The sequence below is a fragment of the Microcaecilia unicolor genome, chromosome 8 (assembly GCF_901765095.1).
Source record: "Microcaecilia unicolor chromosome 8, aMicUni1.1, whole genome shotgun sequence".
In the NCBI taxonomy this organism is placed as follows: domain Eukaryota; kingdom Metazoa; phylum Chordata; class Amphibia; order Gymnophiona; family Siphonopidae; genus Microcaecilia; species Microcaecilia unicolor.
The window spans coordinates 34,241,072-34,255,922 of record NC_044038.1 but is presented as its reverse complement, the minus strand read 5'-3'; the positions used below and the strand labels follow the sequence as shown (position 1 = coordinate 34,255,922).

General features: G+C 41.2%; 1 protein-coding gene across 1 annotated transcript in view; it reads right to left on the bottom strand.

Moving 5' to 3' along the window:
• Positions 1 to 14,851, bottom strand: part of SNX29 (sorting nexin 29) — a 463,865-nt gene that overhangs the window by 149,777 nt on the left and 299,237 nt on the right. Inside the window, 2 exon segments of the mRNA XM_030211952.1 lie at positions 11,962 to 12,057; positions 12,059 to 12,079. Of these exon segments, the coding sequence (XP_030067812.1) occupies positions 11,962 to 12,057; positions 12,059 to 12,079 (117 nt within the window).

The following is a 14,851-nucleotide window of genomic DNA, read 5'->3' as shown; positions in this document are numbered from 1 at the left end:
ATGGGCATAGCGCAGGAAAAGGTTAAGGTAGAAGAGCAGAGGGGCAGGGATGGAATTGGGACGGAGATTGCACCCCATCCTCAAACAAGAAGGCATACTACTGTCCCTGTTTCCCAAGTTATTTTGCAATATGAAGAACAATATATCTTCAGATGGGACATTCTCCTTCAGGACTGTCTTGTCTTTGATGTAGTCAACACTATTTACTTTAAGTCTACAATCCTGTCTTTTTATTTTCTGTGCTATTTCTACATTAAAAAAATTATTTGGTTATTTTACTTTATGTTATAAACTGCTTAGTTATTTTTAACATGGTATATAAATAAATGTGAAACTTGAATAGCAGGGATTTTTATAAACATACTGTTAAAATGACATGCAGCAGTTAAAAACTTTTTTGTGTGTGTGCGCTTACCAAAATGGTAAGTAGGCGGTAAGGGCTCACTCGCTAATCCTGCACTAATCGCACACAGAATACGCATGAGATCTATTCGCACACAATGGAAACAGTACATGCAAATCAAATCAATCTCGTGCATATTTATTCTGGAAACCATGAAAACCTGACTGTGTTTGTGGTGACCCCACCTCTGATCTTTTGCACCAGGGCCAGGTTCCGCTTCTTACAACAGTACTTTATCTATGCCAAGCACCAGTTGTTCAGTCTAACAGAGGCCATAGTAGTTTATTGTGGCAGAAAGCCTCAGGCCACTGCTGGTAGCAGCAGCACTCCTTCCTTGTACTACAAGTTTTTCAGACGACTTTCAGCAAGTCACAATCTTTTTCTCCTCTCCTCAGGGTTTAAAGATGACTAGCAGGCAGCTGACAACATGAAATTGGTGTGGGACTACATATGGTTCATGGACTGTCATTCAGCTATTCTAGGTATACATCATAAGTATTTGAAATATAGAAATAACAATATAGAGAGACATTAGGTTTTGCCTATAGCCCATTAACAACAGTAAGAGGATCATTTTAATGGCACAAGTTAGACTTTGCAGATACCACAATTAACGAGCAGTAAATCTAACACGGCAAGTATTGGGAGCATAACCAGCATTTTCTTTTGCAGGTCAAATGTTAACAGTTGCATTAGCACTGGTAACCAGATTATAGTTAGCACAGAGACACTTATCCCCCGCACGTGGGTTGTCACATATCTTAATTAGTTAACAAGTTAATCTGTGCCAATAATTGACCACTAACAAACAATCAATGGGACACTGTGTTATCAGATTACAAATTATATCACAATGAGAGGATCAAATTCCATGTGTGAAGGTTATCAATAGAAATCAAACAAAATAAAACATGGAAAAGAAAATAAGATGATACCTTTTTTATTGGATATAACTTAATACATTTCTTGATTAGCTTTCGAAGGTTGCCCTTCTTCGTCAGATCGGACGATCTGACGAAGAAGGGCAACCTTCGAAAGCTAATCAAGAAATGTATTAAGTTATTGTCCAATAAAAAAGGTATCATCTTGGATTCAGATCCAAGATGGCGCCTGAGACGGATTGTGCGAGCGGACACCTCCTGAACGCCAAGCGATTCCCTTGAGCATTGGACCTTTCTAACACCCATTATGGGAAAAAGAAAGGGGAAAACCCTTGTGCTCACCTCCTCGAGACAGGGAGAATCTTCCACCAAGCGGCAGGGACATTGTACGCAATGGTGGTGCGCACGCCGGGATCCTCGTTGAGCGCTTCGACGGCTCCGACGCTTTTGCCGGAGCACAGCTTGGAGGGAGTCCTCTCTGAGGTCCTCCCCCTTTCACAGCCCCTCCGAGACCTACAGTGAAAAAGCGGCGTCGGAGGAACAGCCTCATGAGGGATCCGGAGAGTCGGTTAGCCCCTGGGGCTGTAGTAGGAGGCCCCGTCGCAATTTCTTCTCCCGCGGAGACATCAGGGCAGTCAGGACTTCGGTCCGGGAGTCTGCTGTTGCAGGAGTCGCCTGCAGGAATTATCGGGAGACCGAAACAGAACGGCTGTGGTCACCCTAGAGATGGTATGGGAAGCCATTCAAGGCATGAACGCTACTCTAGAAAGAATTTCCAAGACCAACACAAGTGGAACTGTTGGAGATTAAAACGGAGCAGGAGAATTTCAAGATCAAACTTGAAGCCAGGACACTAAAATGGAGGCTTTGGACAGTGAGGTACAAACTTTTAAACATTTACTGCTTTAGTTTCCAAAGAAAAAAATATTCAAAACAGGAAATTTGAACATTTAGAGAACCAGCTTCGTAAGAATAATTTGCGGATACTGAACTTCCCAAAATCTCCATTAATTGCCCATTGGAGATGTTTAAGAAGTACTTGAAAGAGATTTTACATATCCCGGAGGAAAATATACCACCAATGACCAAAATTCAATATATAATGGGAAGTCGTTCGGCTGCGGGGTAAAACCCCACAATGAACTTAACAGAATTTCTCCAGGATTCACTTGAAGTAATAACTGAGAGAACTACTTGTTAGTGTCCTTCACATTCGAGCTAGACCGTAATAATGTCTTTAGTTTTACTTTCGTAACAGAAATGAAGAATGCCTTAGGGCGCAAAAATTCTAATGTTTCCTGACCTGTCCAGGGATACTCAAAAAAAGGAGGAAGGCGTTTCTAACTTTGAAGCCTAGGCTGATTAGTATTGAGGCTCGCTTCCTCCTTAAATACCCTGTAGAGTGTGTAGGTAGTCAGATTTAATTCTCAGAATTATGTTTCTTTGAGCCTGAGAAGCTTCAGGAATTTATTAGTGGTAAAGAGTAGAGTTCATGCCTGGAATTAAAGAGCTGAGATCGGCTGCGCTCAAAAAGAATTCTTCCTTCTTTGTTTATAGTTAAATAATTCTTCAAATATTTCTTTGAACTTGGATCCAGTGTTGTGTCTAATAATTTAGGAAAAGAGAAGGAGTAAATACTTTCCTTTTTCAATTTCCTGAGTGATGTAAATATTGAATTCTCTCCTCTTTTCTGTATTTCTGATTTTATGTATGTGCATAAATTGATAATGTAAAAATGATAAAAATTAAAAATAAAAAAAAAGGTATCATCTTATTTCTTTCCATGTTTTATTTGTTTGATTTCTATTGATAACCTTAGAGTGGACTAACACGGCTACCTCACTCCTCTACATGTGTGAAGGGAAAGAGTATACTGGTAGGGTTGTACTATTCCGTCCAACGGGACAGAATGATACACAAATGAACAAATGTTTACAAAAAATTAGGAAAGCTGGCAAATTGGGCAACATTATATAATGGTGATTTCAATTACTCAAATATTGACTGGATAATACTACATCAGGGGAGTGCTAAGGAGGTAAAATTCTTAGATGTAATTAATGACTGCTTCTTGAAGCAACTGATCCAGAACCAACGAGAGAGGAGCTATTTTAGATCTAGTCCTTAGTGGAATGCAGGGCATGGAACGAGAGGGTAACGCGTGTTGGATTCGCTGGGAAACCATGATTGTAACATCATCCAATTTGATCTGATACCTGGAGCAAAGTCACTAAAGAATCTAATGTAGCAGCGCATTTAATTTTGAAAGGGTGAGTACAAAAAAATTAGGAAAATGGTTAAAAAGAAGCTGAAAGGGTCGCCACAAAAGTTTAGGACTTTACATCAGGGCAGAGACTTGTTTAAAAAAATACCATCGTGGAAGCCCAGAGCAGATTGTATTGCACATATCAACAAAGGGTGGAAAGAAGAAAAACGACAGCCAGTATGGTTAACAGGTTGAAGTGAAAGAAGCTATTAGAGCCAAAAGAGCTATCCCTCAAAGAATGGAAAAAGGATTAATTAAATACAGAAAATAAGAATCAACATAAGCAGTGTCAAGCTAGATGCAAAACATTGATAAGGCTAAGACAGAATACGAAGCAAATCTTGAAGTGGAGACGAAAAACTCATAGTAACACCTTTTTCAGGTACATCAGAAGCAGAGAGTCTGTGAGAGAATCCATGGGACCATCACATCATGAAGGAACAAAAGGGGCACTCAGGGAGGACAAGGCAATAGCAGAGAGGTTGTATGAATTCTTTGTTTCAGTCTTTACGGAAGATGTAAGTGATCTACTTGTACCGGAAATGGATTTCAAGAGTGAAGATGTGGAGGAACAGAAAGAAATCTTGGTGCGCCTGGAAATGAACTGAACCAGGCATACACCCCAGGGTCCTGAAAAAAAAATCAACACAAAATTGCTGATCTGTTGTTAGTGATCTGAAACCTGTTGTTAAAATCATCCGTGGTACCTGAAGATTGGAAGGTGGCCACTGTAAAACTGATTTTTAAAAAGGGTTCCAGGGTTGATCTAGGAAATTACAGACCGGTAAGCCTCTCTTCAGTGCTGGGGAAAATAGTGGAACTATTATAAAGAATAAATATAAACACATAGACAAACATGGTTAAATGGGACAGAGTCAGCATGGGTTCAGCCAAAGGAAGTATTGCATCACCAATTGCTTCATTTCTTTGAAGGCATAAATAACATGTGGATAAAGGTGAGCCAGTTGATGTAAGTGTATCTAGATTTTCAAGAAAGCTTTTGACAATGTTCCTCATGAGAGACTCGCTGAGAAAGTTACAAAAATAATGGGATAGGTGGCATTGTCCTTCTTGTGGATTAGGAATTGGCTATTGAGTTAATGGCCATTTGGTGAATAGTGAAGTGCCACAGGGATCTGTACTGGGATCAGCTGCTATTTAACATATTTATAAATGATCTGAAAAATAGAACGACGAATGAGGAGATTAAATTTGCAGATGACACAAACTATTCAAAGTTGTCAAACCACATGCGGATTGTGAAAAATTGCAGAAAGACCTAGGAAACTGGTAGACTGGGCATCCAAATGGCAGATGAAATTTAATGTGAAACAAATGCAAAGTGATGTACATTGGGAAGAATAATCCAAATCATGTTTACCTGATGCTAGGATCCACCTTAGGAGTCGGGACTCAAGAAAAAGATATAGGTGTCATTGTAGACAATACGCTGAAATCTTCTGCCCAGTGTGAGACAATGGCCAAAAAAGCAAACATGATGCTAGGAATATTAGGAGAGGGATGCAAATAAGACCAAGAATAGTATGTCTCTGTATTGTTCCATGGTGCAACCTCACCTTGAGAACTGCATTCAATCTACTTGCTTTATCTCAAAAAAGATATAGTGGAATTAGAAGAGGTTCAAAGAAGAGCAATCAAATGATAAAGGGAATGGAATCCTCCCATATGAGCAAAAGGCTGAAGAGGTTATGGCTTTCAATTTGGAAAGAGATGGCTGAGGGGGAAACTGATTGAGGTCTATAAAATCTTGAAGTAGTGTAGAACGGGTAGAAGTGAATCGATTTTTCACTCTTTCAAAGAGTGAAAAAGACCAGGGGACACTTAATGAAATACATGGAAATACTTTTAAAAACAAATTGAAGGATATTTTTTTCCACTCAAAGAATAGTTAAGCTCTGTACTCATTGCCAGAGGATGTGGTAATAGCGGTTAGCGTATCTGGGTTTTACAAAAAGGTTTGGACAAGTTCCTGGAGGAAAAGTCCATAATCTGTTATTGAGATGGAAATGGAGGAAGCCACTGCTCGCTCCAGGACTGTAGCATGGAATAGCTACTAATTGGGTTTCTGCCAGGTACTTGTAACCTAGATTGGCCACTGTTGGAAACAGGATACTGGGCTAGATGGAGCACCTGGTCTGACCCAGTATGGCTAGTCTTATGATCTCAACACTAATTGGCACTAATGAGGAATTACGTGCATCTCTCTCTACACGTGTATTCTATAAAGTTGCTGGCGCGCAGTTTGTGAGTCGATCAAATGAAAAGGAGATGTGATCAGGGGGCATGCCTACTAGTTTATGCAGCCTATTATCGAATCAGGCTTGACTGTGCGCTAAAATGGCTGCTAAATCATAGGCCTGCTCTTAATAGGCCTAGCCTAACTGCTGGCACATACATATTTGGCATGGTTTGGTGCTAAGTGTGATGCTGTACAACGCGGTTTTCAGCAGAATGTTCTTGTCAATGGGGTTTAGATCAGCATGAATTATGTTGAGGAACCTTGTCATAAGAACATTCTTAGCTGTGCTGAAGGGTTTAGGGTCATAGTTTAAACATGTGCTGGAACTTGGTCAAATATCTTGGATATCTACTCTATGCAGTGCTATGGGTCCCTGTTGTCCAGTGGCCTAGAGGTAACTGCTCGGGATTGAGAGTCAGGCGAACAGGGTTTGAATTCCACCTCATCTACAGTTGACCTACTCACCCAACTATGTACTAGTGTTTTGGGACTGACCGCCTCTGGGAAAAGATGTTTTAAGCTGAACATTGGTAATCTGCAAAATGGGCGTGTGGCCATCGGAAGGGTTCCTTAAGTAGTATTGCCAAAGTGCATCCATGGAAACCTCTCCTTGCCACATAGAAGGATGTGTTTTGGACTCTTGTATAACAGGTTGGTTGGTCCTCCAGACTTCAGAGAACCTCAGTGTTTGTGCCTGCAGACTGTAGTCACCCTTCTCCACAGATATATGCACTTTTACACTCAGAGATGTACATTGTCTCTTCTAGACCTATCACTACAGATGTCTGTGTAGTTACAGCTAGGTAGTAGATGAGGTAAACTAGTAGTTAAAACAGTTGATCCTATCATTCATGAGTGGTGGGTTCAAATCCCTCGGAAGTCAGGTGTGTCAGTGAAACATCTACATGGAACATGTGGCTCCAAAGAGGCAGAAACGAATGCACAGTGTCTTTTTTTCAGTGCAGAACTGGGCAACCACGTGCATGCTGTGCATACTTTTTCGAAAATTTTTACCTAAAATGTGGCAAGGTTCAAAACTGCTTAATTAACTTCCTACTATCTCTGATCCAAACTTCCTTTCAAAAGTAAGTGAACAGCAGACTCTTTGAAAATCACTTTCATACGTTGTTCCAATCAGACCCATGAATGATTAACCAGAGATGGACCTAAACTAACAGATAGTGCATTAAAGACAAGAAAATTCACTGTGAGCATGCAAAACCTGCTAACTAAACAGACACACTACAGATTCATAAGAAATGGTTACTCATCACGTTGTTAGCCACCAACTTCTGATGCAGAATAAATTGACACTATCATCCGTTTGGAAACTGTGCAACAAAAGTTACTTCCACTATACTATAAAAGGCACTGAGATGCCTGAGCCTATAGATAATTGTAGAGAACCGAGAGGTTGTAATCACCTGGGACATTCCTATTCTGATAGAAAGCTTGAGCTGAAAACCGTGATAAGGGGAGAAAAAAACATGAGAATGACTGATAATAGAAGTGTCAGTGCCAAGTGATTATTCTGTACATCATGTGTCGAGACACATGCTCCTCAAAAGCACAAAGAGAGTACAGAGAACAAGAAAATGTGTTGAAAGCACACAATATGTTCCATTTTGCTGGTGCTACAGGTCATTAAAATCAATTTCTAAGCATATCTTGATAGTTGCCTATGCCATCAAAGGGGAGCAATGATGAGGAGCCTGTTCTATTCATAAGATTCCTGGTGATCTCTAGCAGAGTGTCTGCTCTCTCATTCAGGAGAAAGACCTTCCTATTAAGTATATTAGGGCTCCAATGTAGTGAAGTCTCTGAGACGATGATAAAGCTATATCTGGCTAATTTACAATTAAATGCAGGAGCAAGGATAGAGGTACAAAACACAAAAGGTCAACCAGTAAAACAAATTAAATCCTTGCTCTCATCAAAGGTGGAAAAAAAGACCCAAAGTGAAGTGGAATGTTATATAGTATATATATATAGCATATGCTCCTAAATGCACAGAAAGACAGCATTAAATGCACTCTTCTATAAGATAGAATGAAAGTGCTATGGCGAGTAATTGCAAAGTGGTATACACATGGGTGAAGCCACGTCTCTAACTTTCAGCACATTTAATAGAATACTGTAAGGTATGCACAATGCAAGACGCCTTACGTACGCCTCTCACTGACATGGCTGGTCTAATTTAGGTGTGCCACTGCAGGTTTACGCTAGTATTCTATAACGTCAGCTTGATGCACAGATTTTGTAATAGAATAGGTGCTCCCATGCTGCACTTCAGCACCTAAAAGAGACACCTTATCACATAATTGCCCTTTAGGTGTCCAGAACAAAATGACAATGGAAAAATACTTCCCAACACTTATGCAATCATTACAGCACCAATGTAAACAAAAAGGTAAAGAACAGAATAAAAAACAGAAGTTAAAATCATTCAACAATCAAAACGTAGTTATCTACAATAATTATACATGTAAAACAATTTAAAAAATTTCTTACTATACTATATAAGATAGTTAAAGAATCTTTATATAAGTAACTTGAAGAGGAATTATTATTTCTAGAGAAATATTTTATGTAAAACATATGTAATAAGACTGATTATCCCAATCTTCTAAGGTCTACTTGTAATTCAAATTTGAGGTTATATGGTTTTTTGCCCTATGAGGGCCATACAAATGTCCCCTGAATCTTTGCCTTAATAAACATCACAGCAGAATAAACATTAGAACATTGAAGCTCCTTAAAATGGAAAACTTATTAGAGACTGGTGGATCATATACAGGGTTGACTGGCAACACAGGTGATCATGATCACCAGTTAAATTAGAGAGAGCAATTTTGGATTTTTGAAAAATGAAATCAATATATCTTGCTAGATTAAATGTGGATAATGAATGGCTCTCTCTTGGATGATTATGACATCTGCCATTGTGGATTAGTCATTTTAATTCTGACTTTCTGATTGGACTAAATTTGTTTTAGATGCTTGGCATATAAGAATACCGTCATCTTGTCTTCAAGTTCGGAAAAATCAGACCAGAAGATTTGTGAGTAGCGTTTCCCTGAAACTAGAGAGACTAAGTGGTGCTTACACCAAACTGCGGTAGAAAAATAGCCTAGTGCGCGTTCCTACTACAAACTACTACTACAAATCATTCTATAGCGCTACCAGACGTACACAGCGCTTTACAATTGAACATAAAGAAAGACAGTCCCTGCTCAAAAGAGCTTACAATCTAAATCAGGACAGACAGACAGGACAAATAGGGGGAAGAGGGTAGGACAGACAGATAGGACACATAGGGAAAAGGGAACTATTGAAGAGAGGAAGAACAAGATAAGGGTTAAGAGTAGGTGACAAGGTTAGGAATCAAAAGCAGCATCAAACAGGTGGGCCTTTAGCCCGATTTGAAGGCGGCAATGTTAATGTTAAGGCCATTTTTACTGCAGCATAAAATAAATAACCTATTTCTAATCTTTCCTTTAATTGCCATGTGCTAATATCACCCATAGAGCATGCCATTTAAAAAAGATTGCTGCAGTAGCACTTACCTACACCTATTTGTAAGCAGTAAGAGTTCCTGTGGTAATGCTGTGTTAACTGATTAGTGCAGAAAATGCCCAGTCTCTGCCTCCCCCAGACACATCCCTCCACGTAAAAATAAAAAAAAATATTTTTAGCAATGGTTAGTTCTCATCAATTGGGAACTTACCGAGGGATGCCTGAGCATGGTCCCGCTGTAAGCCCTTTTAAGCTGTAATAAGTGCACACTGGCGCTTACCGCAGCTTAGTAAAAGGCCTCTAAAGCTGGAAACAAATTCATATTGGGATGTGGTTTACATTGCTGAAAGCATTCTGACAGAATGGACACTTAAAAATGCTTTTGCTCCAGTTCTTTATGAATTAAGGCTCTCAGTTTGTGGTGAAATTCTATGACATATTAGATAAAATACATTTTCTAACTATTTATGACTTTTAAAAATGTATTATTGTTCGGAATGATGATTATGCACTCTGCTGAAGAATCTCTGTAGGCTGTTGCCAAAAGGTGATATTCTACGTTTGAAGGTCCTCTTTTACTCTGAACTGATATTAATTGGGAGTTCTTTTTTATATATTTTGCCTACATTATTTAACTCCAGGATATGAGGCTTTTCTAATAGTTTAGGGGCCCTTTTACAAAGCTGCCTCATGAGGAAAGGCTAAAGCGGCTAGGGCTCTTCAGCTTGGAGAAAAGGCGGCTGAGGGGAGATATGATAGAAGTCTATAAAATGATGAGTGGAGTGGAATGGGTAGATGTGAGAAGTCTGTTTACGCTTTCCAAAATACTAGGACTAGGAGGCAATGCGATGAAGCTACAATGTAGTAAATTTAACACGAATGGAGAGAAAATATTTCTTCACTCAACATGTAATTAAACTCTGGAATTCATTGCCAGAGAATGTGGTAAAGGCAGTTTAGCTTAGCGGAGGTTAAAAAAGGTTTGGACGGCTTTCCTAAAGAAAAAGTCCATACACTATTATTAAATGGACTTGGGGGAAATCCACTATTTCTGGGATAAGCAGTATAGAATTGTTTTGTACTTTTTTGGGATCTTGCCAGGTATTTGTGACCTGGAATGGCCACTGTTGTAAATAGGATGCTGGGTCTGTGATGACCTTTGGTCTTTTCCCAGTATGGCAATACTTATGTACTTATGTAAAAAAAATGTTGTTACCAAGAGACGCGCCAAGGCATCCTGCAGTAATTTTGGATGTGCCTTGAGTTTTTGGCACAGGGGGCATGTGTTTCTGCACTAATTGGTTAGCACAGCTACATTGCCGCTGCTATCCGATAAGTGTGTGCTTCGCGCGTGAGCCCTACCACCTACATATGGGTGGCAGTAATTCTTAATGGCCACGTGCTAATGACAAAGTTACACGAGGCCATTAATATAAAAATAGGAAATTCAGCCCTTCTACCCAGGAGTAAAAATGGCCTTAGCGCGTGGGAAAGGAATGTGTAAAGTGACCAAAGGCCACTTTTTACCGCTGTTGGTAAAATAGCCCCACAGTATTTTATAAATGCACTATGTTCCCATGTGCTTTTAAAAAGTAGAGTGGAGTAGTGGCCTAGTGGTTAGGGTGGTGGAGTTTGGTCCTGGGGAACTGAGTTCGATTCCCACTTCAGGCACAGGCAGCTCCTTGTGACTCTGGGCAAGTCACTTAACCCTCCATTGCCCCATGTAAGCCGCATTGAGCCTGCCATGAGTGGGAAGCGAAGGGTACAAATGTAACAAAAATAAAATAGATACTATTGGAGATTCTACATGGAATGTTGCTACTATTGGAGATTCTACATGGAATGTTGCTATTCCACTAGCAACATTCCATGTATGAAGGCTGCGCAGGCTTCTGTTCTCTGTGAGTCTGACGTCCTGCACGTACGTGCAGGACGTCAGACTCACAGAAGCAGAAGCCTGCGGCTGGCCACATTGGTGATCTGCAAGGGCCGACTTCAATCTCAAATAGTAGCAACAGTGGAGGAGTGGCCCTAGTGTTAGGGTGGTGGACTTTGGGCCTGAGGAACTGAGTTCGATTCCCACTTCAGGCACAGGCTGCTCCTTGTGACTCTGGGCAAGTCACTTAATCCTCCATTGCCCATGTAAGCCGCATTGAGCCTGCCATGAGTGGGAAAGCGCGGGGTACAAATGTAACAAAAAAAAGAAACAAACCCCAACAACGTGTAAATACCCACACACAAATTTAAGTGTGTACTATACCAGCATATTTGACACCTACATCGCAAACTCTTGTCTTCAATCCACCTAAACTATGCCCCCAGGAACACCTCCATGCAAACTGAATAAAAGTAGGCACTCATTCCATGTGCCTACTTTTTATGCACGTATGCAGTCATGCAATTTTATAAAAGCCTTTTTCTGCACGTAAATAAGTTTTACATGTGAAAAAGCTTTATAAGACTCCTGTAGATGCAGATTTTTTTTTGTCTGTATGTTTTTATTTAGCAAACTGGGGGGAGAAAGGGATTGTACTTGGCATCAGATACCACTTCTATGACACTATGCAGAGAAATGTTCTAAATGGTACTGTTAAGATTTAATAAGAAAGCACATTCACAACCTAAAAATACTCACTGGACCCCTTAGATCAATGAGTTCCTGTCTCATGTGAGATACAAGAGCCTCCTTGGCTATCAGAGCACGGTGTAGGCGTTCATTGAATTCAATAAGCTTCTCCATGCATTTCTGCCACCTGAAAAACCATACAGACAAAACAAAATTACATGTAACACGCAATCAGCTTGAGACTCAATCCACTGAAAAGATTAGAAAGCTAATAAATACTTTAAGCCTGTCACTGAATAAATATGTTCAACCAATTTAGACATAATACTTTTTTTAGAAGCTAAAGTATAACTATTTACCTGTTCAGGTAGGTTAACTGAACTCAGAGTAAAAGCTAGAATTCTATACACAGTAAACATTATTACATATTCTCTAATTTAATCATATAAACTCCTTATAAGTAGTTACCGAAAAAGCAGGAAATTGTTAATATAAAGCTAGGGTTTTTCAAAAGATTATAGTCAACTTGGATTAGTGATTAGCATAACAAACTTAGAGCCTCTTTTACAAAGGCCGCACTAGTGATTCCTGAGTGGCAAATGAGAAGACAACCAATCAGTTCCTATGGCCTTCCTCTCATTTGGTGCATGGGAATTGCTAGGGCGGTTTAGTAAAAGAAGCCCTTATTATATCATACAGCTTTTTTTTTTTTAAGTAGCAGTTTCCTCACACTCAAGAACCAACTCCTAAACCTTATCAGTATGCTGACTGATAAGACTTCTTTGCCCTGGAAGGAATGAACCATATCCTCACTGCATCGCGATCCAGACTGTCTTGAGGAGCAGAAGCCATGCTCAGGAATCTACCTCTGGTTACTTGCATGTTCATGTGCAGCAGTGCTTCTGGGCCAGTTCAATAAAATAATTTCAAAAGGCAATGTGAGCAGGCACACTGTGACCCAGAAGTCATCCCTTAGTTATATATGTATGAAGTAATAAAATAACATTTATACAGATCACTACATATTTATACAAGGAAATGAGTACCAAGTTACATGTACCTATATTGCTTTATTTTTTTTTAATTTACTGGATGTTCGATATAATCTATAAAATGTGCATTGTGTATATATGTAAGTACAATCAATTTCAGACACATATAGGGGGAAATTCTATATATGGCATTGAATGTTTGGCGCTATTTCTATACCAAACTTTCAGTGTGGAAAAGCATGCTAACAGATGAAAGCCATCAAAATGGTGCAGAAACAGCAGATCCGTGTGAAAACACACTTGTTCATCATAGAATAGTGCATAAGTGTTTCTGCAAGGATCTGCAAAGAGGCTTTGGCCATGGGAGGGGAATGGGCAAGTCAGGAGCATTCCCTTAAAATGCGTGCAGCATTATAGAATTTGGGAGATCCGTGCCCTAACTTGCTCGCCGGGATTTATACCTGGTTTCAGTTGGTGTAACTCCTCGCACCCAAAGTTGAGGGAGATGCTGGTAATGCATTATTCAGTAAAGGACACCGATCCTGGAATGTCAGTTATAGAATACCGTTCAGTGCTGATATTTTTGGCCCCTTAATTTTAGTGCCATTTCCCCTACTGTATATCCTATATATAATTCTCACCTCCAACGTTCTATTGGTCTTGCTTGCCTGTGTTCGTGACTTGGGCTTCGAGTTGTGTCTTTCTAGGTACTCCGTAGCACAGGTTGACGTCACACGCAGCACTGACCAACTGCACGAGGCTCCACCCCTGCCACCCTCGCCGCCACGCCCCCCCAAGAGTTGCCGCCGCTCCCCCCTCACCCCCCCCTGAGGTCGCCCCTCCACTCCCCCCCAGGGTCACCACATTCCCCCTCCACCCCCCCTCCCGAGGTCACCACAGCCACACCCCCCACCACCCCCCCGAGGTCACCGCCACCTCCCCTCTGGCCGCCACCCGGCCGGGCCCCCTGCATTGAAATCGCAGGTCTCACCTCCGTGAAAGCAGCGCTGCAGGCAGCAGAACGCTGCCTTCGGCCTCCTTCCCTCCTTGCGTCCCACCCTCGCGGAAGTTGCGTCAGATGAGGGCGGGACACAGGAAGGGAAGGAGGCCCAAAGAGAGGCGTTATGCTGCCTGCACCGCTGCTTTCACAGAGGTGAGACTGCGATTTCAATGCAGAGGGCAGACGGTTGACGACGGAGGGCGAGAGGGGGTCCTGAGACCAGAGTGGGGGGGTAGGAGGGGGTCCACAGCAGAGAGGGGGGAGGGGAAGGGGGTCCTGAGACCAGAGAGGGGGAGGGAGTCCTGAGACCAGAGAGAGGGAGGTGGAGGGGGTCCGGAGGGGGAAGAGGGAGGGGGTCCTGAGACCAGAGAAGGAGGGGGGTATCTCTGCCACACACACACACTGTCTCTCTCACACACTCTCTCCTCACAGTCAGTGTCTTTCTTTCTCTCTCTGTCTTACACACTCTATGTCTCACACTGTATCACATTCACTCTCTATGTGTCACACAGTCCCTCTCACACACTCTCTCGGTCTCATACACTCTGTTGGTCTCACAGAGAGTCTGTGTATCGCACACATACTCTCTCACACTCTCTCTGTCTCACACACACTCTCTCTCTCACACATACTGTATCTGTGTAAAACACACTTTCTCTCTCTCACACTCACTGTCTCAGATATGCAGTTGCACACACTCTCATTCTCACACACACACTCTCTCTCACAGACACACTCGCACCTAGTCTCACTCTCTCTGTCACACACACACACTCGCACATTCACTCTCTCTCACACACACAGTCACTCATACACACACTCCGAGAAAAACCTTGCTAGCGCCCGTTTCATTTGTGGTCAGAAACGGGCCTTTTTACTAGTTATTTATAGTTTATTAATTGCGCCACCAAAAATATTTAAAGCTATTTACAAACATATGGCAATCATGAATGTAACCACAAAAGCC